The sequence below is a fragment of the Dryas octopetala genome, chromosome 6 (assembly GCF_963921425.1).
Source record: "Dryas octopetala chromosome 6, drDryOcto1.1, whole genome shotgun sequence".
NCBI classification, from domain to species: Eukaryota; Viridiplantae; Streptophyta; class Magnoliopsida; order Rosales; family Rosaceae; genus Dryas; species Dryas octopetala.
Genome location: NC_141371.1, coordinates 1,147,923 through 1,171,523, shown reverse-complemented (window position 1 = coordinate 1,171,523; position 23,601 = coordinate 1,147,923). Strand labels below are relative to the sequence as shown.

The window sequence follows — 23,601 nt, the reverse complement described above, 5'->3', positions numbered from 1 at the left end:
TAGAAATTATTAAGAAAATAATTATTGTTCCAACTTTTTAAATCGTAATTAATTTATTAATATTTTAGTTGTTTATATTTGACATTTGACCGACAATATAATCTTTGAAAATTATTCTCTTTATTTTGTGTTTGTACTATTGTAAAATTAACATGTTGGAAACTCATTGATTTAGCTCCAGTAGCAGTTTATGTTAATCCAATCTAACAAAACCAGTATGGTGTAGAAGAGCAAGCAGGGACCTTCCAGTCAGAAATAAGTATAAATTCCCCGCGCCCCCTAAAATAAAGGAAAGCAAAATTGTACGCCACAAAAATTGGCCAATTAGACTGATGGTTGAATGATTCACAAGCAAAGGCCAAAATAATAGCCCATATGAACTGTTATGTTACCGAATCACAGAAGTAAGCAAAAACCATAATTTTGACTGATTAGCTGCACTCATCTAGTTTTAGGAACACATTTAATCGGAATATTCACAATCACAGACCTCCCTCTCCAAAATTGCTTTTCTTGTACAATTGTACAAAATGGAACAGAAATTTCTTTTGCTCCCTCATATTTTACACAATGGAGTATCTATGTCATCACATTGTCCGCAAAAATCCTTGAACATCAATCAGGAAGTTGCTCAGATTTTTCCTGAATATATGATAATTCTTACGATCAAGGGTAGATGAAAGCTGATTTGCACTTGTGAGAGACTGCAGCGCATTCGTCAGCCTTGATTTCAAAGTTGCATTTGCCTGCCTCTCAATCAACTCATTGCCTAATCTCTGTACAAAACCAACTCTTCAGAAGAACATTCATTTTAAGAAGAAAAATGAAGAAAAGAAATCTAGTTAAGGAAAGGGTAGTGATAATACATGATTGGAAGAACTACCTGGTATAGGCTTTGTTCACATAGTATCAATGGAAGAAGAGCATCTGCTGCACTGCTGACCAGGTCAGGACTGAAATCATGAACAGGAAAACTTTTAATTAAGAGGGCAACAAAAGCAACAGAGGGAACCCAGCAAGGCCAAATTAAGGTTTAGTTAAACATTTTCAGAACTTTGGAAATGGAGATTAAAATAAGCTTTAATTCTCATATATTTGTTTCCCTTATTTTCATTAGAAACTCATTTTTTTCGTTATTGGATAAGTGTGGCTAGAACCTTAATCAGCATGCACCGACAAGATGAACTCCTTGCACCACAAGGTGTACGTCTCATCATCATTTACAAGGAGTTAAGGTGTGTGTGACGTGTGTCTCATGCATCATACACATTTTTCATATGCATGTATTGCATCATTGATCATTTAAAGACATCAACTAGGATCCTTATTCACCAGTAAATATAACTTTAATCTTTACCTATAATCCTCAAAAAGGAGTAACTGCAGTACTGAACGAAGGAACCGGCTCAAAATGCCTTCTTGGAAATTTCCAACAGGATCCTTAAGACCTGCAGCATGTGATCCCAAGCCTACTTTACCAGCACTTGTTTCCCCATAGTGATAGGAAGCAAGAGCTCTCAAAGCTCTCAGACACATGTCAACTACTTCGGTGTCCTAACCACAAGTTCAAAGGATACAGGTTACATGTAACAAATTGGCCTATAAAAGCAGTATATGTATGTTTACTTTTGGCATTTAAGAACTTTATGCTTTTATATACGTATGCCTATAAAAGCAAAAAATCCTAAAACGCCAAAAGTAAACATACATTTTCCTCCTGAATTATTATAATCCGTTTCTTCAAGTGCATCAGCTTGAAGATCAGCAATATGAACATAATATAGAGCAGTACTTGCATATATTTGTTATAAACAGGCATTGAAGCCTATTATATAACACTGTACTACCTGATGGTGAAGACCAAAATCAAGAGTTCCTAGTACATGAGAAAAGGCTTCACTGTTTAGTTGTGCAACAGTTTCAGGATAGACCTCCAACAAATGTGATAGCAATGAAAAGTACTGCACAAGAATATTTTGTATATTAGCTTCACAAAAACAACACCAGGGTTTTTCCCCCATAAGGATAGAAGATCTCACATCATAGCAGAACTTGGGGTATTTCAGCAGGTCCAACGATATTAGAGGAGTAACTATATGAAGACCAAAGTAAACGACCTGCAAGAGCAATGTGTCAGAGACTGTCTATAATTTTGTCACAAGAATAAAATACAAAATTACCTGAGATATGTCTGTGCCCTGTGTCTCAGTAGAATCTGATGAAAAATCAACCTACAATTGTGTATTCCTCGATAGGTTCATCCAAAGCTTGATAATAATGAACAGATGATCAATCTAATTCTAAGTGAAAAGATAAACTAAAAAACCATACCAAATCTTTGGAACAAAGGCTTGAAAGAAGCTGGAGGAGAGCACGCAAATCCTTGTACTTCTCAGTCTTTGCTTCAGTAAGTAAGCTGCTTGAAAGACTTATTGATATCTGGAAAAACAATGAAGTAAAACATGTCACACAGGAAGCCTCTACAGAATACTTAGATGCCTGCTTTTGGTTAGAGACTGCTAGTTTTCTCTTATAGAAAGGCACATAGCACCCTTACAAGTTGCAACTTGCAAAGGCATAAACAAATTATGATGCTACAATAAACAGTTCATACCAATGCCTCCATTAAATCTAAAATCACTATTACATACAAAAACAGAGCACAATGCCCAGAAAAATACCTTGCCAATATTGTTTGATGAGTACAGCTGAAGCAAACTCATGCAGAAATTGACAACAACAGCAGTTTCCTGAGCCTCTAAATAGCTTATTTGTCCATCCACCCAATCTACTACAAACTTAAGTAGCAGATATACAACTGCAAACTAAGCAATAACTAAACATCAGTATAGATGAATGTACCCTTGAAATTCCAAAAAGAATACGAATAATACCTCATGTTTGTAAACCTCAAGAAGAACCAGAACAGGATTCATTACAGAGAATCCCAACTCATAAATTGCTTTCTGTGAACGAGGTTCTGAGGCACTGGCAGCCCCACGAAGCCTCTCCAACAAGCAACTGACCTACAAGATTCAGTGATGTTATATTGTTCTTGTAAAAAAAATTAATAGAAAATATTCTTTAATATCTGTCCTCACCGGTAGGATAATATCTGGTTGTTGAGCAATGCTTTTAAAGTCAGCCTTGCTTGTCATTTCCACAAGATATTTTGCCATGTGACCCATGAGATCCCTCACATACCTTCATTGAAATGGTAGACAAAATTTAGTCTTTACAACATCATAGATTCTAGAAGATAAAGGGTAGGCAGCTAGAAAAACTAAAAATGGAAGACCTACTGGTTTGATTCCTCTAAATTTCTCATGCCAGAAGCTGAACGAACCAGTGTTTGAGCGAGTGAACGCTGGAACAGAAAATGAAACATATTTCACAAGTAAAAATGATAAGTAGCTCTAAGTCGAAGCATATTAAATTCTCACCTGGTGAGCTGTATTTAACAAGAACAAAGTTTTCTCATTAGCAAATGCATTCGCTAGGTCACGCCACGAATCCTGCAGAACACATTTAGAGAATTAAGATAACCTCACAATTATAAGACAAACTTGCATAATTGTACACAATTTATAAAACCATCAACTGTATCGCCATCCAGTGTTATTACAAGCCAAAAAAGGTTGACTCAATCATGCCAGAGAGAAGACAGAACTGAACAATGCCTCAGCTTGAATATTTGGAATCAGCTACAGGAATCCTTTTTTTTTTCCAATTTCAGAATTTTTCTTGATTAGAATTTGACTGAGGTTTCACTATGCCGGTCAACAGATGCCATCATCATTTCTCTAGGATTTGGACCAAATTTGAGCAAGTAATTTGGGATCATTCATCCAGTAAGATTTTTACAAAAAAAGGAAGAAAACATATAGAAATTTGAAGTCACAAAAGTTGGATAATAACAACATATTATATTGGATAACAAAAACATATTTTATCCATTTCAAAGCACAAAAGTGCATGCAATTATCTCACTCACCAATGCAACAAGGTGCACACAAATATGTTTTTGTTGAACAAGTGCATGAAGAAGCTGGAAACAAGTCAGCGCCTGCCAAACAAAAACCAAAAGGCATGACACCAGCAATATTTTAATCAGGACAATAAATTATATAATCTAGCAGCCCAATCATTCAAAAATCATATTACAAGACATCTGACAGAAAGAGATGTGTTAGTGCAGAACCATCTGTATGTGTATATGTTGATTGTGTGAATATTCCACAACTTTTAGCACTCAAATAACCATGCAAAACAGCCCCAACATCCTAATATTAGTTATTCTGAAAATCCTACAATCTCTGTTCAGACTGTTCTATTAAAGCTCAACCTCTCTTTGCCTTTTAACCCCCTCCTTTAGAGTTGTAGCGTCTTTATAAAATCTCAATTTTAATCTTCATCGCCAAGCTTTTATAACCACTGTACCCCAAAAGCTTAAAGTGTTAGGGTATTGAAAACAATGTGTGTCAAGCTAATACTCCCCTTAACATGCAGCCCACTCTACATGTGGAAAGGCATACAAAAAAACATGTGTGTGAAGCCCCATAGTGCATTCCAATGAGTTAACAAAATTGAGGAATAAGGGATGAGACGATTCAAACCCAGGATCTCTTGGAACCAAGTCTTTGATACCATGTTAACTACTATCAGTATGTGTGCAAACCATAGTTGTAATCAAGGATAATGAGAATAGAAGTAATGTTCGAAAAAGAAGTGTCACATCCAAAACAGCCACAGTGAAAATGGTTTTTTAGTACACACCTGCAGATCCTTCTCTCCAGGATATGACACCAGTGCTGTCAAGGATATGCGAACAATAATGTCAAGCACAAATTTTCCCTGATTGTGTTGTCCAAAAAACCTGAGCAAGACGTTTCTGGAGTTACTATCTCTATTTTCTTCAGGAGACATTAGGTATGTACAAGACCATCTTGCAAGGAACCATATGACAGCCTGCACAAAACATAAGCTCAAATAAATGAATTGGCATAATGGCTTGAAAACAACAAGAATCAACCCCAAATCAGCAGTTCAAAAAACCACCAGAGATAGTATTTAAGGAGGCCAAATAGTCTTTCAAGAAATTACAATGTCTCAATCCCCTCATAGAGCCCAACTGAATTGCTAATCCTTTATTTAATTGACAACCTAATCAACCCTACCCCATGAATGTACACCATGATCAACATTTCAAAATGTGAGCTTATTCCAATTCTCAATCTTGAACCTGAACAAAAAGAATTAAGCACAATTGCAGCTTCCTATTGGTTAGCAGCATTAGAGTCCTTATACAATGAAATAAGATACAATTCAGAAAATACAGTTTCTGAATGAATCTCAAGTTCTTTAGGCACCAGAACCTTATAGGTTTGTTGGTACTGATGACATTTAATGCATTGATATGCTTCCAGCAAGGTATAATTGCACCCCCGATATGCATTTGACACCCATAATAATGATATGCAAAGCAAGGTAGAAAGGCGAACAGTTGGAGTAACATAGGACAACATAATGCTACCTCCATAAGTCGAGGACTGAAAACTGATGCTCTCATTTCTTGTTCTAGACTTTGCTCAGCAAACCTTATAATTGAGCTGCATCAAATAATAAAAGCAAAAGATTAACCATTACATAAACGAGATGTCTAAATAGTGGTGCTCAATTGGATATACTATGTATGATATATATAAGAAGTCTTCATTTGAAGCATCCACAAGATCAAAATTTCCATTTCACTCATTCACTATCTTGAATAGTAAAGTTGAAAATATAATTTCATCTTTTTTCAAGGCTGATTATGGGTTTTACACATACTACTGCAGTGATTCAGAGGAAGTGAGAACTTTACCTACAAAGGATGACAACAGGGTGCTTGTCTGCTTCCAGATTGTGTGGAAAATGGAATTGTATAGCATTTGGAATCTGAACAACACAGGGTAACTAATAATCAGAACTCAACGTCATATAATGAGTCAAGTTCCTCCAAAGTTCCAGAAATAATTGACCATTACCAGGGGCGTTTCTCCCTCCCCTTCATCAGCGATTACATGCCCAGTGATAAGTAACAATGAGTAAACTTCCTCCAAAGTTTCAGTTGGATCCATAATGCCCCTGCCCTAAAAACAAGTAAACAACTGGTAGCATAAGCAACTTTATGAGAAAAAAAGGCTTTAGCGCTATTTGTTACACTTGCTACAAGATAAAACAATAAGGAGAAGACAAAAGAAAATAAAGAGAATTAACGTGAAGTCAATATATGTCAAATCCCTAATAAAATCCCCCTGCCATTCAGTTTCAAGAGCAGCGCTACAGTATGAATAGAACTTGAGTGTCAATACATGGTTCCAACAGAGATATCCTTCTGAAATCAAAAGGTAAAAAGCACCTGATTAAGCCGTTCAAAGCGCTCAGAAAATAGTCTTGTGAGAAAAGGAATTGTGACATCAATTGCTGTTCTAGCAATAAGGGCATAAGAGCATAACCTCTCATCCAAGGCTGCATTAGCAATACAATGGAAATGTGAACAAAATAAAACCAAGTATTAAATTAAGATAATGTTTATAGTGATGATTGCTAGTTTGATTTATATACTATCACAGATATTCTTTAAGAATGTCATTGTCACTGTTATTGGTTTAACAAGTCATCAATACATATAATGAAAAGGAATCTTATATATAAGTTTTGATGGCTTTCTCCCATACCAGAAATAGAAGCCTGAAGGTAGTCGGAGTCATCATCTTTAAATGCTGATGCAGAAGCAGCTGTATCACAAAGAATTCAGCATTATGCACTGATAATAAAAAAAGAAAAAAAGGAAAATGGTTGTGGAAATAAAGCAACAAGAAAGTGATATGTCAGAATTACCTTTCAGTTCAGCCTGTACAATCAAGGCAAATAAACTGGCTGTAGCATTTTTCCCTTCAGGTGGAAGCAATGAATTCCCACCATCCCTATTTACTGGCTGAATAGAATTTCCATAAAAAAAAAAAAAAAGGAGGAAAATTCAGTGGCGACCATCCACTAATGTGAGGAAATTAGACATTCTTCATGTAGAAACAACCATACCACACTGATCAAAGTCCAATCCAAAGAAACTATCCTTAAGATCTTCATTCACAATAATAATGCTAGTAAAGGTTAAACAATTCTAGAATAAAATAAAACTGTAATCTTTGAAAATTGGTATTGATAAATGACTAACCGAAAAATAAGTTTACACTGTCTCACAAATATGGAAAAGGTTTACATCGTCTCACATATATGGAAAAGCAAAAATAAAAAAAGAAAACAATATCTCCAAAGAGTAAGTAATGCATATCATTGTGCATAAAAAACATATACCACAAGGAGCACAGTCCAGGTATCTAGTAAGACATCGCGTGCCTCCCAACTCCACGTCTCTTCTTCAGAGTTATTATTAGTCATGAGGATCTTAACAACTTCACTCATCAATACGCATAAGAAGGTGAGTGTGCCAAAGGGCCTGAAATCCAAGGCAAAAAGTTCATCCAATTCAAAATAAATAACATGGGACAGTGCATAAAAGCAATCCAACAGAAGATCACCTTAATATAAATGAAAAGTAAATAATTGATTCTGAGACTCAACCACTTACCTTGTTGATTTTAAGAGTTGGTCAAACACAGAGGGAGTTGTAACAGTTGCAATGGACAACAAAGCACGACAACCATCAAGCATCTCGCTAAAGAAAACCAAAACGAGAGTGAGAAAATTATAAATGTAAAAGGAATAATAAACTGGGAAGGAAAATAATATTTGCCAGGGATATAACCTTTCACTCCTTCCACATTCAATCGCTTTAGAAACAGCATCAGGAGGATCAACCCACTGTATTATTCCAGAGAGCAGTTGGAGAAGATGGTGCTCATGCATTTGTACATTATCTAGATCATTGAACAAGTAACCAAATGAATTACATATTTGTACGATACCTAAGGAACCTTGATTAATTAAAGATAGATATGAAAACTAGATAACTAAGATCACATAGGCAATTTTTTTTTTGGGGGCAGTTAAGGAAACAAGTTTACCAGAAGGAAATATGGTTCCTGTCAAGGAGCAGAACTGTACAATTAACTTTCGAGCAGAGACGGCAATAGGGCAATCAAGCCAATAACCTTCACAAGAAAACTTCTGTCTCAAAGCCGCATATAAGCTCAAGAGCCACCCTATATGGCCACCAGTAACCAAAACATCACGCCAAGCAGGACCAGGCTACAAGCAGCATAGAGAGACCAGAAATATTACATGGTGAAAAGATTTTTGGAAGGCACAAATGTATTTCTGCCAGAAACATCAGTAATATGAATAAGATTACAATGTTATATTTTTTTAATATGAAACACAAACTTTATTTATAACATTTGTCAATTTTAGGTCAACTAATATTCTATTTCAGAAACCACGAACAAACATAAGCAAGGGGGTAAACATTAATGAATTAGTATATCTATCATGATGACTCGTCCACACACTTGGATCTACTCATGAGTGCTGACAGTCAGTATGTTATATCAACAACATTTCTTCATAACAAGAAGACTTAATGCCATGACCTTGAAAATTTTAAAGAAACAATTACCTGCACTAAGTTACACTCCGATCTCTTAGGTGAATCACTACATTGCTTGGTTCCAACAGAGAATGCACTAGTACTGAACTCCCAGTTCAGGATTTGAAGCATGAGACGCAATGCAGCAGTACAAACTTTAACCTCAGGTACCGCAGAGTTAGACTCAACTATTCTATTTGTGACACTTAAAGCAGCATCTCTTGCCCAGCAATAGAAAGTCTATTATTGAAATAAACAGAACAACCATGTGATAGCAGAGAGAAGAAATTAGGCAAAATATAAGAAGGCCACATGCATCATCTTAAAGGAAAACTTCGGTTACATAAAAAGAAAACTAAATGTGTGTGGAGGCATGATATAAACAGCAGTGGTGAAAACCTTCAAATGGTCTATCTCTAATGACTTCCGGCAATGCTCATGAAACTCTCTAGGAAGACCCATCACACTTGATGTAGATGGAGAAAATTCAGATACCTAAAACAAAAGAAATCCTTAGTCCTACTTCTGGTAAAATCCTAAATACCAAAACCCAGTCAAAAACTAAAACACCTAAAAGATGCAGTGAGCTGAAAAAGAGATATACCAGAGATTCCAGGAAATTAATTCCAGCGAACTGCACATCTACACCATGAATGCCATAAACAGCCTGATTTACCTGTAGTCATAAAATGGGCAGCGATCATCTCAGCCAAAAAATGTAATTGATGAGATCTGATCTACTGGCTATTCTAGACTCAAGTATGGAGTTATCAGCATATAAGAATTCTATTCTTATCCTAGCCTTATAGATAATAATGATAGGACGGAAACAAAGATTAGACATAAGAATTTCATACCTGATAGAAAAATTCCTCCTTCTCAGTAGCTGAAAAATCAAGCCTACACAAAATATTTGGAAAATAATGACTAATCACAAAGTTTCATTTTCTTGATAGCCAAACTTGGAATTACCTCCTATCATGATTTCAGATGCCAATTAAAGGTTTAATAAATGCAGAAGTGCAACAATAGCTCGTGAACTTTACCAAATGGGAAACCGTTATAACAGATAAACTAAGCACTGTCCTCGAAAAAAATCCAGAATAAAAGGCCTAGACCTCAAAATTATCAACTCAACAAAAGTAAACAAAGTCATCCTCTAATTAAGAACTCTATGCCATCCAAAATTAAATAGAACAGAAACCAATATCCTAGAATCCCAAATATGAATCAATGATTAACTACAATACAACTCATTATCTTATTACGCTTAGTTTCTACTTTTGCCTCTCTATAAACATAATATTCCTCTGCCAGTTAAAGTCTCATGTCTACCAAGAACTGGACTGCTGTACTTCCCACAAAACAACGACGTATTATGCTTCAAGTACTGAATTACAATGCATGACAATTCCTCTCAAATACTGGGTCAAGGATTGGTCCATGTCCGCATAACATAAGGTTGTAAGATATGGGTGGGAAGAAGTTGTTACATACAAATCTGTAACATGTTCGGTATTTACATGGAAAATTATGTATCACTTACCATCCCCTTTTCAACAATTGAGCAGCCACAGAAGAAACCTTTGCTTGGACATAGCCCTCAGGTGACTTAGCATGTTGCATAACATAACAAAGACAAAAACTGCAAGCAAAATATATATAACTCAAGGAATGATCAATAAACATGTAAGTAAAATATTGGTATATGATTATTAATGATAAGAACCATGCCAAATTATAAGCATTAATGAGTATATTGATCAAGGAAGAATGATTGAGGTATGTAAGAGAGATCTGCAGTTGTGAACTACTATTACTACTTTTCTTATTTGCCTTTTTTTTAACTGTAACCAAACTATGATAGTTGTGGACTAGTATATAAATATTGCTTGTAAAAATGACAAGTGATAAGTTTCAAGAGTGAGATAACCTGATCATGCTTCTCTTGTCATCAGAGCTAAGAAAACCCCATTCTCTAATAGCTGCATCACGAATTGCAGCTGCAGCCTGAAACCTTGCATTGGCCACCTGAGAATTTTCTGAAATGATAAACTACTATCAGCATAATAATTAGATAGGACATCTCATTAATAAAGAATTCTTAGAAAATCTTCATTAATAAAGAATTCTTAGAAAGCCTTCATTAAATCGTCCTTGACCACTTCCCAGCAATCCTGAAAAACCATCATTGAAAATCCATATCCAACACTACCCTTCTAATTTTTTTCTCCTCAAAAGGCCTCTCCAACCAACTAGTTTTCTCTTCACTTATTGGGCACCAATCCAAAACCTTAAACATCGACCCTTCATATTTTCTATAAAGCCTCTCCCAGAAAAAAAAAAAAAAAAAACCTCTCGTTCACAATTCTTCCTCTCTCAATAATGTTTCCTCCACAAATACACAACTCACAAGACCTCCAACAAATAGACTATACTGCAGAAAATATATATTTATAATTTTGCACCATCAATTATATCATTGGCTCATATATAGTTGTTTAACTCTATATTCCATACAGGATGACGAAAAGCATGCCATAAGTAGAAAGCATTGTCAATCAGAAAAGAAACACAAAATTTATGTCTAACATGCATAAATATTTTTGACTTACCAAGAATGAATTTACATGCCTGGTAAGGCTGGGGAGTTTGGGACAGTGACAAAATAGTTGCCTCAGCTGCAGCAGAATTCATATGCATCTGCTCAAGGGCAACCCACATGTAAGAGGGTGTTCATGTGCACATTTGCATGCCTATAAGATCATACATACATGCATGCATATTAAGGTAGGAAACATATATATTGGCTTTCTAAAGTACTTCCAGCACCTCACAATGGAAGTACAAAACAAGCAACCAAACCAAGCAAAACCCACATTAAGGAAAACCATCGATGCATTGGCATACATACAACACCAGGCATTGAAGTCTCAAGCATCTTGTCCAAAAAAAAAAAAAAGATATTGTAGTCTCAAGCTCAACATAAAAAATAGATACCAAATTTAAGGGGATAAGAATAACAGTAAAAATTATTAAGAAAAAACAGTTATAAATTATGATGCTAAACTTAATAAAAGATTCAAAATTTCAGCAGTGAGTTATTGGTTCAATAGTTTTCCGGGGGAAAAAGTACAAATACACGAGCATGGCAAAGACAAATATCAGGATTGCAAAACAAATATTCATCTACCAATTGTACTCATACATTATTACACAATTCTTTCAGTAGAATTTGATCGGATTTTAAATTCAAGAACCTGATAATCAATTGACTAACTCATCAAGAAAATCACATATTAAATCTTTAGAAACTAAATTCTTGAATATGCTAGAGGCAAAAAAATTCTCAAATTTGGATTCCATGTGACATGAAAAATGACATGGTCATATCTTAATGACATTCATATGAAAAATTAAGTGAACCCAAATATAAACAGACAAAGTACTGTCACTTCATTTGGTATCCAAAATTTGAAATTTGATTGGCGTCTCTAGTATTACTGAAATTCCTCAAACTCATCAAACCCATTAATAAAATTATAAACGAGTAAATGTGGGGTTTTAGTGTTTTCTTTTATTTCCCTCCAAGTACCTTTCTTTTTATTTTTCTCATCAAACCCATGAAACGAAAAACCTAAAGAAGTTTACTTTCACAGGCTGGTTCAACTCTCTAAGCAACTGGGAATGTGGTTTTGGATTTTCTTTTAATGACCCATCAATTTGGAAATAACAAAGAGGGCCAAGAAAGTGTGAGAAAAAAAGATTGGACCTGGATAGAAGTGCAAGCAAGCTCGATGGCATGCATGGTGGACTGAAGCCGGCTCAAGTCCGCCGGCTTACCGCTCTCAGGAAACCCTTGCATCGTTTGCTCACCCAAAATCCCTCTGTTAAAAACAAAGAATAATACAAGTCACTGAATATTCATAGTTATACTTGTTAGATTCAATTCACGAACTTTAATTGTTTTTGAATGACTACAACAGATAACATCGCTAATAAGCAAATGAGCTAATGAATTAATATGAGTGATTGGTACCTAAGACGAAAAGACTAGATCACCGTGAGAAAGAATGAATTTTCTCTCCCAGAGTTGTTTCAGAGAGTAAATGTGAGAAAAGGAGAGGGAGGGAGTGAATAATGTGTGTGCATACTCTACAGGGTTTTACACTTTTACTTCTATAAGGTGGCTGTTTGACTGTTTGTGCCTCATAAGGTAAATTACTCATTTCGATGGGAGGAATAACTATTTTTGTTAACTTCAGTGGTGGTTAATGTAATTTCTTCTTAATTTTAATATGACTAATTGGATTTGACAACCCTAGTCCCTCGTTATTTACGTCCGCTTTTTCGAGTTTATCAGCAACTCAACACTCAAAACTCAAAAGAGCCTTCATCTTCTATCACTGCTACACAGAAGGACGGACCGATAACCCAACATCACAGTACGCCTCTCTCTCTCTCTCTCTCTCTCTCTCTCTCTCTCTGTATATATTATATATATATAAATGTATATTTATATATGTATATGTATTTGTGTACATGAAACAATAAGAGCTGAAGTTGATGAAATGGCTCAAATGGGTTGTTGTAATTTTGAAAAGAAGAAAAGAGGAAATGGGGTGTTTTAGTTTTGGTAAATAATGGAAATTTATTGGGAATTATGTAATTAATTGACAATTCATATCACAGTAGCTGGCCAAGTAGTCAGTTTGGACTTTGAATTTGTTGTCTTTTATATGGGAGCAAAGAAGATATATATATTTTTTGGTGAGCTGAAAGATTTTTTTTCGTGATTGTGTTTATTTAATTCCTTTGCTCCTTTTCATTTGATGAAATTGTCTGATGGTGATACTATGGTTTGAACCTTTTCACAGTTGTGGTTCTCAATCTGAAGCAGAAGAGTAGAGAAAGAAGATGAATTGTTTTACTTATTTTGGGCTTATCAAGTGTCAATAAACTATGGACATGCCTCATTTGGTAAGAATCTGGGAGTTGTTCACTTCTTTGGGTTATAGTGAAGAGCAATAGTTGGTTTACAACCTCCTAGTGGTCTTTCTATCTTGGTTGACTTCATTTGTTCAAGCGGAAGAAGAGAAATGGGGTATACCATTACCCAACAGAATAATATAGTTGATGTTCGTTGTTTGCATGGGTGTGCAAAACAAATTAGCCCCAGTTTTGGCGTTGGCCTTTTCTCAATATCAAAATCATCATCCTATCATATAAAATTATTAGGCAAGTATAATCTTGAAGCTCAATATTGTTTACGACAGAGAGGAGATGTTGGTTCCAAAAGAAATGTGCTTTTACAGCGTAGGGGTTTTCAGTTAGGTGTTTGTATTGATAGAGTTGATGAAGTTGACCTAGATGAATGGAGCGTTGATAGTAATGAGATGGGTATTAAGAAAAAACCTGGAGAAGAAATGAATAAAAAGAAGCCTCATGGTTCTTCAAATTTGAATTTAGATGGTCGCTTTGTTGGAAATGATGAGGAGAAGAATAATGATATTCTTCGGAATTTCTGCAGCCGTGGGAGGCTAATTGATGCATCAAGTTTGATTGATATCATGGCACGTCAAAACCAAATCCCACACTTCCCTTCCTGCACAAACTTAATCCGAGGCCTTATCAGAATAGACCGATTAGATAAAGCTGCCAAAGTACTGAAGATCATGATCATGTCTGGGGGGGTTCCAGATATAATCACATATAACATGATGGTGGGTGGTCTCTGTAAGAGAGGACAGTTAAGATGTGCAATTGATCTCGTGGAAGACATGAGCTTGAGTGGTTGCCCTCCAGATGTGATTACATACAATACAATAATCCGCTGCATGTGTACTATTGGGAATTTTGATCAGGCCATTGCATTTTGGAAGGACCAACTGAGAAAGGGATGCCCTCCTTATCTGGTCACCTACACGGTTCTCATTGATCTAATCTGCAAACACTGTGGAACCAGGCGAGCTGTGGAAGTTTTGGATAATATGGTAATAGAGGGATGTTATCCTGATATTATCACCTACAATTCTCTGGTTAATTTTACTTGTAGACAGAATAAATTTGAAGATACTGCTTTGGTTTTACATAATCTTCTGTCTCTTGGGTTGAAGCCCAATGCTATTACTTACAACACTATTCTCCATTCTCTTTGTGGCCGAGGGTGTTGGGATGAAGCAGATGAAATCCTCACAATCATGAATGAAACTTCCGAACCCCCTACAGTTGTTACTTACAATATTTTGATTAATGGTTTGTGTAAATTCAACCTCTTAGATCGTGCCATCAACTTCTTTGCTCAAATGATCTCTCAAAGTTGTTCTCCCGACATTGTAACTTATAATACACTCCTGGGCGCTCTTTGTAGGGAGGGAATGATTGATCAGGCCCTCCAATTACTTTATCTTTTAAGTGGTACCAGTCGTTCTCCTGGTTTGATCACTTATAATACTGTGATTGATGGATTGGCTAAACATGGTTGTATGGAGAAAGCAATGGGATTGTATGGTCAAATGGTAGAAACTGGGATTATTCCTGATGAAATTACCCATCGTTCTTTGGTTGGTGGGTTTTGCCGGGCGAATCTAGTTGAGGAAGCTGCTGTGATATTAAAAGAGATGCATAAGAGGGACCATCAGGTCCGAAATAGTTCTTATAGCTTTGTGATATATGGATTATGTAGAAACAAGAGGGTGGATATTGCAATACAAGTTCTAGAAATGATGATATCAAACCGATGCATGCCAGATGAGGCAATTTATTCAACTATAATTAAAGGCATAGCCACTGCTGGTATGACAAAAGAGGCTGATGAGTTGCACCAGAAGCTGATCGAATGGAAGGTTTTAAGAGAAGATATCATGTTAAAGAGACCAAGTGGAGACAGCTGTGGAAGCAGCAATCCCTTGCCTCCTGGAGGAGAGAAGCTTTAAGTAAGTAGGGCCTAGATAAGCTTTATGCAAAATTTTGACTTACTTTGATGCTTGTGAGCATCTAGACAGCCATTTCTTGGTTGTATGTGCATAGAACATGCAATTTTGTAAGGTGGTTCTCTTGTAATGTTTTTTGTCAGAAATCATTTCTGCTTGATAATTTCTTGATCTTCAGATATGGCCATTTCCATTATTTCCTGTTAATTCATGTGATGTCAGAAGTAGTGGGCATAATGATCTGAATTCTTCAATTATCTGATCTGTTTGATAGTTTGGCCGTTTGGGCATATCTTTGTTCCTTTGCTGCTTTTTGGCAAGTGTCAAGTCAATGCTTGCGCTCCTAGCTGGGCCTTCCGCCTTTGCAATGCACAATTTAGTTCTTCGTATCTTTATTCCATGGCTTTCCGTCTTTGTTGTGTTTATCTTAAATCCTATCTATAAATTCTAAATATGACAATATCATCTTTCTCTTTCTTGGTGGAAGTTCTGGGAGGTAAAGGTGCGCCTTTAACTAAAAACATGTGAGTTTGTCAAATTGAACTCATTTATGTCACATGTCCCATGTGGGTATGCAAAAAACTCATGCAGGTTTCCGCTTTGTGTGGCCATTCATTTCAGATGCACTCCTGCAAAACATTTATTGTTCATTGAATATTACCTGCTAAAAAGTTGTTTACAAGCCAATAAACTTCCAATAGATACCATAAAAAGAGGAAAAAGAAAAGACGAGAAAAAGGAAACCACATGTTTATAGATGCAAATGTTCACATTAATAAATAAACAATTAAAAACTGTTAGTAAATAAACAATTCAAAAACTAACTAAAGTTTGCAATGTTATTTTGCGCCGTGTTGCAAAGCAAAAGATCATCTCTTTTGGGTATTGCAAGGGGATTTGCTCATTACTAAGGGTCACAACCTCAAAACTCTCTGCAGAACCATGTAAAATATTCTTTTCCAACTGCACAATTCCTTTTCTAAAGGATGATGCACTTGGAATCTGAACCATTTGAACATTCAATGTATACTCCCAGTTAAAATGGGAATGATTTCAGGGCACCATGCGAAACTAATTCTCTCTGTTTTAGTAACCCCAGAGTTAATATCACTAACAAGAACCCATTGAGAACACCCCACAAAAAGACTGAAATGCATTGAAGAAGCTAATATCAAAAGCTAGTTCTTAAATCTCAGACAGAGTAAGCTCTTTGTAAACATCAAGCATGGGAAAGGTCCTGTTCAAACGCTTGAACGAACTTTCAGAAATAGCCTTTAAACTAAAAACAGAGTTGGCCAGCTCCATAGCTTCAACTCGCCACCCAGCAAAACCAATTCCTTCGATCAATAAAATGTACGTAGTTTCATTTGGCTTACAACCCTTTTCAACCATTGCTGTGAGCACTTCAATGGCATCTATAACTCTACGTGTTTTGCACAATCCAAGAAGAACAATGTTATAACTGATAACCGTAGGCTGAAAACCACCACTTTCCATGTCTACCAACAATCCAATGGCCTCATTTACCATTCCATCTCTGCACAAACATGATATAAGTGAATTGTAAGTAATCTCATCAGGCTCGATTCCTTTGCTTACCATCTCTGATACCATTCCCAGAGCTCTTACTCTGTCTCCATAATTCCACAGGGCACTGAACATTGTGTTGTATGAACTCACATTTGGAGGACATCCCACTTCACCGAGGTGCTCAAAGATTTGCAGAGCCTGATCAGCATTTCCATTCTTGCACAAAGCCGCCAAGACTGTATTGTAGTTCACGATATCTGGCAAGCAACCATCAGATATCATATAATCTAAGAACTCTATAGCCAAATCTAATCTCCCCTCTTTGCAGAAAGCAGAAATCAATGGATCATAACTATAAGCATCTGGGGTTAATCCCTTTTCCTTCATAATCTTCAACACATTTACTGCATCTTCAACCTTGCCATCACGACATAGAGTGCTAATCAAAATGCTGTAAGTCACAACATTTGGCTCACACCCTCGTGAGCACATATTGGTCACTAGCTTCTCCCCATCTTCCCATTTACCACGATTCAAAAGTGCTCGTAACAAAATGTTGTATGAGATTACATTCGGTGCACAGCCCTTAGATCCTAAGCTCCTAACGAACTCGAAAGCTCGATCCAGCATCCCTTCTTTGCACATTCCCCTAATAATTGCATTGTAAGTATACATGTCAGGTTTAAGCCCTCTTGATAACATCTCATCTAAAAGCTTCATGGCTTCATCAATTCCACCATCAAGAATAGTTGCTTCTATCAAGATTGTGTACGTAATCACAGTTGGCCTGCAATTGTCTTTCACTAACCGATCCATAACCTTTAAAGCCAGCCCAAGCTTCCCCCTACTACAAAGACTCCCAATCATGATATTATAAGTAACAACATCAGGTGAGAATCCCTGTCTCCTCATTCTACCAATCACTTTGTTTGCGGATTCAATCCGGTTTGCCTTGCAGAACCCACTAATCAATGCATTATATGCAAACAAATCAGGTTCACCATAGTTTTCCAAGATTTGCATAACCTGAATGGCTTTTTCGATATTTCTTGAATTGAAGAACCCTTTAATGAGCTTTGTGCAAAGAATAACATCAGGCTTGTAGCCCTTGTTCACCATAAGCTCAAGAAAATAAAGTGACTCGTTGAATTGGCCTGCTTTGCAAGACCTGTTAAGGACTTTCATCAAATGGGTCTCCTTGAAATCATAGTTTTGCAAATAGGTTGGCTTTGTTTCAGCAGAAACCAATACCTTTGTTGGGTTCCTGGAGCTGTTTCTACCATTTGAAATGAAAGCTCTGCAACACACAGCACTGGTGTGACGCGAATGGGAAGTGGGTTTCAGTTGGGAGGTAATGTGGAGGCTCTGAGGCAATAACTCAGTGGAAACTATTGACATTGATGAGTGCTTTCTTGTGGTGTTTCAGCGTTCATGGACAATACTCGTCTTGCAGACAACTGGGAAAGATTGAGAGTACCTGTAAATAATGCGCATGGAGAAAAAATGGAAGTTGGCAGTTCAAAGTGGTGGGTTGGAGTTCTTACCCCATAAACCAGTCACCCAAGATTCCAGTCGGATTTCAGGACATATGTTATGGATAGGATAAGGAATCACCTCCCACATTGCAACTTGTAAGGCTTGGGTTTTGTGTCGGGCCACAATGTACTTGAACTCGAAAAGCTGGGCCGGCCCACAGTAGCAAAGTTATTAATCCATAACCTGGGTCGGCCCACAATGCATTTGAGGATAAGACTAATTTAAATGGTGTGCTCATGTGGGAGGGCATTACATTTGCAATTTCAGTCTTAAAAAAAAATATATATATATATATTTTATTACATTGAAATGGATCAAACCGATATGTGCTTCAAAATGTCCGTCCACATCACGTGGATCGTACAACTGGCATGCCATTAAGATTATATAGTGATATATCCTTAATTCCTTATACAATGCGAAATTAGTAAAAAGAGATTTTACGAAGTTACGGTAAGACAGTTTTTTTGCAAGCCAGAGAGAGTTGATACTCAACGATCCTTGGTCACATGGAATACATCCAATTTTGCTATAATGGAATACATCATACTTCGTTAATATGGAGTACATGTATCCCGAAATCATTGACACAACACATGAGTTTATTACGAGTAAATGACAGAATCAGATAATGTGGCAAACTCATTTGCCAGGCGTCCTACTCTCCCTCAAACAATGGTCAGATGCTTCAACATAGCCCATTAAAGAATCCCAAGTAGAGGACCTTTCAGGGCATGCCTTAATCAGTAGAGCTTTCAGGTTTTCCGCTCTTAGCTTCTCTCGAAATTCAATCCCACAAGAATCAGGGATTTGCTGATGCAGGTAAGAGTAACATAAGCATCCGGGCGACTTGATTAAAGAGAATCTGTATAAACTCATGACAAATAGAAAATAGGGGAAAAAAACTATTACCTTGATCAACCATAACATGTAAGTAGCAGAATGTACAGCCTGTGCTTGGTAATCATCAAATTTACTATCTGGAATAATTGAGCACGAGTGGAGGAGATGCAACTCACTACCCATAAAGATACCCAAGTCATTATTCATGCTGGTCTCGTGCTTCCAATGTCTAGACAGACCAGGGTGCTCAGTTACGAAATGCTTTATCCAAAATAAAGAAAGGAAGCGACGATGAAGCCATAGAGCCTGTTTACAAAGAATACCATAGAAATGAAAACTCAGGGGGTTCTAAGATGATTAGTGAAATATAAGCCTAACATGTACCTGAAAACTATTGTTACAATTAGAAAAAGTGCATCTTGACGAGGTATCGTCATAAGATGAAGTGAATATTGCTATAATTTTAATGCCAGTGTGCTCTGTTTTTCAAGTAGAGACATATACACAGACATATGAATTGTAGCAGCCATAGACACTTCAGCCAGTTAACATATTGAAAATAGCATTGAAAAATATAGCATGAATATAGAGGTTGGCAATCCCTTTTCAATATTGATTTATTATTATATTCAAAAGTTATCAATATCATAATGCTGCATTTCTGCATATATGTTGGGGCTGTGCAAATTGCAGAGCTTGTGTTACATTTTTTTGAATGAAGGCTCTAGTCAATGCATGTACCTAATGAACTCATTCAAAAACAAAAACCAAACAAAGCCATGTACCTCTCTTCCTATGTAGCGCTTTATCAACATTTCATCCCAATCAAGCTCCTCCTATCATGCCCACATTGAGAAAACAGTGAATGTAAATGTAATTTTAGATAATAAAAAAAAATGCTTGCCTGCATAGAATGATTATGTCATAAAATATTATTGCAAAGCGATGAAAGAAGATTAGTACCTTCCACAGTAGATAAATTTCAACACTGTAACTAGCAGATGAGTTTTCTTGTTTATAGCATTGGTCCTGTAAAATCCTAAGCATTAGCTGCTGCAGACAAATATACGACCAACTACAATGATTAGCTATCAATCAAAATTTGTGTTTTACAAAGGAAAAAAGAAAGTGAAGTCCATCTCTTGGCATCACATTGAAAAACAAAGACTCACTCTGCGATAATGGAAGCAACTATTATCAGCAACATGCAAGCTGGCCCAGTTTCTGGATCTCTTTAATTCATGTAGCAACTGCAAGCACCCAGTTTTTTTTTTTTATATATATATAAGAAACTGCAAGCAAGCACACCTTTAGGTGCATATAATTCATAATAACCACAAGAGAGAATGCAAACTGGAGATACTGTATTTTTTAAGACTTTTCAAATTTATGGGAGTGTAATTTGGCTCAAAATTGTTTACATCACGTCTACAGTATTTAAAATAACCTGAATTATTACCCGCAAAAAAAAAAAAAAAGGATTAATGAAAAAAAATCTAACCTGTTCTCTTGTCATATAGGAAACCAACCAGCAACGATGATTCCATGCACGGTAATTCATTTTTGACCTCTGTAAAGACACATTCTATGTTATAACATAGTTAACAGTGACATTTTTCATTTATCCAAAAAAAAAAAAAAACCTAATGAACTTGTGGTATGCATGGAATACATTGCTATGAAACCATGGACACTGTGCATTACGTTGGGCAAAGGGATACTTTGTAATAGTAAAATCAGCAACTTAATTGGAAACCTTATTTTACTGACAAGCTGACTGCCACATGGACACATTATAAATGGCAGATTGTGTATATTACTGTAAAGTGCAGCAACAAATGTGCAGAAGGCAATTATTAAGTCTTTTAATTGGTGTAAATTGTATTGTTTTCTCTAGGTAAAAAATGAAGAGAATGACCAAAAACAACACGTGATAATGAATATGATTTTAAAGTTTAAATAAAACCTTGGTAAATTAAAAGTATGCAGTTCCTGAACTGAATTTAAACCTCAGCTATTTTCTCCACCAGCTCAGACTCTTTGGTCACAATCTCTTGCAGAGTTGAACACTTTCCAGCAATTAACTTGATGACCCATCGCCTGCCAAAGACAACTTCTGTCTTCTTTAAGTCAACAATGTGAATGTATTGGTGGTATCCATAAAGGCAATAACCACCCACGCTTTTCAATTTTGCTTGCAGATATAATGAAAAGCTTTTGTTAAGTATGTTACCTATGGTTCCAAGCATGCTCAGATTTAGGTGAATATGAAAGCACAAGTGCAGACAAGAGAAGTTCATCCAATAATACTGAGAGCTTAAGTTTCTTCAACACAACAAGCTTCCTGTGTCACATGTACAAGATCAAGTAGGTGTCATGGCAATAATTTAAAAACATCTACATATATACAAAAATTTGAGCACAAGACAGCAAGTAAAGCATATCAATAAAGTTTAATTCAGTAACTCCTTGATTCTGTAAGGGCTGGGTACATGGTTGGCTTTAGATTAATTCAGATAGGCCAAGGCCTAAATTCTGGGTACTATACGGTTTACAGGCATGAATCCTCCAAGGAGCATGCAAATTTCAAGTTGCAAGAACATAAAGCATAACCAATTTGAAATGGGCCCTTCAGCTATGGCAATTTGTGCTGTGTTGAAACACTACTGCATGTCCCATCAGACAGTATGCAGCTGCACATGGTCCTTTTTTTTTTCTCTCAAACCTTGTCAGACTCAAATGTACTAGTGTTAAATGCTGAGCCCTTTACATCCCTTGCCATGTAGCTCCAAAGTTATTGGCATACAGTTAATGAGTAAAATAATCCATAATTGCACACACCATAAACTCTAGAGGAAGATAGATGAATTTCCAAATGCTGAGACCAATAATATAACACTACTAAGGACCATTACTTTACAACCATATGAAGACAATTGCTTCTATATTAAAATAATTAGATTAGCACCATAGGGAATATAACGGTGAGAAAACAAGCATAGCTGGTGAAACAAAAATGAGAAAGGGGAAAAACCTGGAATGCCATGCAGTGCCAAAATCACAGCTTAGCAACAAAAGAGCCTTGCTATGCTTCATCACTTCACTTTCAACACAGTTATCTGAAGATAATGAGGTACACAGAGAATTCTCGACCCTAGATACATCAGATGTGCTGTTAAGTGCCTTATATTGTGTATTGGCTGCCATAAACGCATGCTTAGCTGCCTTATATAAAGGAAGAAGAATCTCCGTTGAAATCCCCAACTTATGATCCCTATTCCAAAAAACTGTATTGCCATCTGCTGAGTAAACATTACTGTCAGACGAGGATAAGGAATTGCCTGCCTCTTCATTCAGCTTGAAAAACTGGGATGGGTGAACAAATCCCATCTCATCTCTGGGTTCAAGTGCAAAAGCCAATATATAAGACAGTGGCATAACCACATATTCCAAAAGCATCAGTATATGACAATCCTATAAAAGAGAAACTCTTCACAAAATCCTAATGCACCCACAGCCCATAAAAACAAAAAGGGTAAGGCACCACTGACATAGACCCATTGTCAAAATCTCGACCAAGGTGACTAACATTGAATTTACACTTTGAGTGTGAAATCAAGTAAACATGGGTAAACATGAGCTGAGATTTTATATGTGCATATATCAGCTCATTTGGAATGTGATATGTGTATGTTGGGAATACTGATTATGGAGATTTATCAATCAACCAACCAATAAAAACTATTATACGAAAGTCTTCTGGGCATTTGAACAAACATAAAGTTGCAACACTGAAACCAGTGAAGCAAAACCTGCAATGATTGATTCTTTGCTATATACAAGAGCACGAGTGACTTACATGTGAGGATCGGATTCCAATATATGTTCAAATTGATTCAGAATATCGACGGCGTTAGCTTCTGAATACAACTCGTATTCGTTCATGTTTTGTGTTTGGTTGCCGAGAAATGCAAGAAAATAGCCGCGGAAAGATGAGAGTTTTAACTTTTATTATTGCATATGGATTTTACAGGCAATGGGCAAATTGGTAATTTACGTATAAGAACTAAGTGGGAGAATTTGATTAGTTGTTAGAAATAAGTTGCATTGAAAACTTCTGAGACTGGCTGTGTCTGAATTTTCCTCAAGCCCAAACCATACGGACACGTA

At 36.3% G+C, this 23,601-nt stretch overlaps 4 protein-coding genes across 8 annotated transcripts; 1 reads left to right on the top strand and 3 right to left on the bottom strand.

Moving 5' to 3' along the window:
• Positions 1–246: 246 nt before the first annotated feature.
• On the bottom strand, positions 247–12,763 carry LOC147280753 (exportin-4 protein). Of its 3 annotated transcripts, none has more exons than XM_086246251.1 (33): positions 12,630–12,763; positions 12,363–12,477; positions 11,206–11,293; positions 10,524–10,632; positions 10,137–10,235; positions 9,448–9,490; positions 9,195–9,266; positions 8,990–9,085; positions 8,621–8,830; positions 8,070–8,253; positions 7,811–7,922; positions 7,634–7,720; positions 7,360–7,501; positions 6,883–6,979; positions 6,720–6,779; positions 6,401–6,510; positions 6,027–6,131; positions 5,864–5,937; positions 5,534–5,609; positions 4,777–4,968; positions 3,995–4,066; positions 3,444–3,515; positions 3,303–3,367; positions 3,102–3,204; positions 2,895–3,026; positions 2,682–2,825; positions 2,332–2,439; positions 2,181–2,231; positions 2,040–2,117; positions 1,848–1,961; positions 1,358–1,554; positions 884–953; positions 247–776 (listed from the first exon to the last, which is right to left on the bottom strand). In XM_086246251.1, exons 2-33 carry the CDS (start codon positions 12,453–12,455, stop codon positions 588–590), a joined length of 3,444 nt encoding a protein of 1,147 aa, XP_086102377.1. In that variant the 5' UTR covers positions 12,456–12,477; positions 12,630–12,763; the 3' UTR covers positions 247–587. The 3 variants fall into 3 exon arrangements, with proteins under 3 accessions (XP_086102377.1, XP_086102378.1, XP_086102379.1); XM_086246252.1 differs by having other exon boundaries at positions 11,206–11,346; positions 12,630–12,654; XM_086246253.1 differs by lacking the exons at positions 11,206–11,293; positions 12,630–12,763 and having other exon boundaries at positions 249–776; positions 12,363–12,476.
• Positions 12,764–12,920: 157 nt separating this feature from the next.
• LOC147280752 (Pentatricopeptide repeat (PPR) superfamily protein) lies at positions 12,921–15,851 on the top strand. The gene is made up of 2 exons (XM_086248078.1): positions 12,921–13,035; positions 13,468–15,851. The coding sequence occupies exon 2, from the start codon at positions 13,690–13,692 to the stop codon at positions 15,523–15,525; it is 1,836 nt and encodes a 611-aa protein (XP_086104204.1). The 5' UTR covers positions 12,921–13,035; positions 13,468–13,689; the 3' UTR covers positions 15,526–15,851.
• Positions 15,852–16,249: 398 nt separating this feature from the next.
• Positions 16,250–18,631, bottom strand: LOC147280751 (Pentatricopeptide repeat (PPR-like) superfamily protein). The gene is made up of 2 exons (XM_086247390.1): positions 18,304–18,631; positions 16,250–18,220 (listed from the first exon to the last, which is right to left on the bottom strand). Exons 1-2 carry the CDS (start codon positions 18,333–18,335, stop codon positions 16,708–16,710), a joined length of 1,545 nt encoding a protein of 514 aa, XP_086103516.1. The 5' UTR covers positions 18,336–18,631; the 3' UTR covers positions 16,250–16,707.
• A 296-nt stretch (positions 18,632–18,927) lies between these two features.
• LOC147280750 (Protein prenylyltransferase superfamily protein) lies at positions 18,928–23,397 on the bottom strand. Of its 3 annotated transcripts, none has more exons than XM_086247996.1 (10): positions 23,291–23,397; positions 22,466–22,828; positions 21,665–21,775; positions 21,441–21,531; positions 20,933–21,001; positions 20,604–20,681; positions 20,395–20,484; positions 20,217–20,267; positions 19,501–19,737; positions 18,928–19,401 (listed from the first exon to the last, which is right to left on the bottom strand). In XM_086247996.1, exons 1-10 carry the CDS (start codon positions 23,374–23,376, stop codon positions 19,231–19,233), a joined length of 1,347 nt encoding a protein of 448 aa, XP_086104122.1. In that variant the 5' UTR covers positions 23,377–23,397; the 3' UTR covers positions 18,928–19,230. The 3 variants fall into 3 exon arrangements, with proteins under 3 accessions (XP_086104122.1, XP_086104123.1, XP_086104124.1); XM_086247997.1 differs by having other exon boundaries at positions 20,395–20,481; XM_086247998.1 differs by having other exon boundaries at positions 22,466–22,730; positions 23,291–23,395.
• Positions 23,398–23,601: the final 204 nt, after the last annotated feature.

Excerpts from the sequence above, each read along its gene's own strand:
- LOC147280753 (XM_086246251.1), bottom strand. The coding sequence starts at position 12,455 with ATGCAAGGGTTTCCTGAGAGCGGTAAGCCGGCGGACTTGAGCCGGCTT. Across the intron at positions 9,267-9,447 it reads AGGAGGAATTTTTCTATCAG|GTAAATCAGGCTGTTTATGG; the intron begins GTATGAAATTCT and ends TTATGACTACAG. Across the intron at positions 6,780-6,882 it reads TGTACAGGCTGAACTGAAAG|CTGCTTCTGCATCAGCATTT; the intron begins GTAATTCTGACA and ends TTTGTGATACAG.
- LOC147280752 (XM_086248078.1), top strand. The coding sequence starts at position 13,690 with ATGGGGTATACCATTACCCAACAGAATAATATAGTTGATGTTCGTTGT.
- LOC147280751 (XM_086247390.1), bottom strand. The coding sequence starts at position 18,335 with ATGGTAGAAACAGCTCCAGGAACCCAACAAAG. Across the intron at positions 18,221-18,303 it reads GCTCCAGGAACCCAACAAAG|GTCTTGCAAAGCAGGCCAAT; the intron begins GTATTGGTTTCT and ends AGTCCTTAACAG.
- LOC147280750 (XM_086247996.1), bottom strand. The coding sequence starts at position 23,376 with ATGAACGAATACGAGTTGTATTCAGAAGCTAACGCCGTCGATATTCTG. Across the intron at positions 21,532-21,664 it reads GAGCATGCTTGGAACCATAG|GCGATGGGTCATCAAGTTAA; the intron begins GTAACATACTTA and ends TGTCTTTGGCAG. Across the intron at positions 21,002-21,440 it reads TGGTGGAGAAAATAGCTGAG|AGGTCAAAAATGAATTACCG; the intron begins GTTTAAATTCAG and ends GTGTCTTTACAG.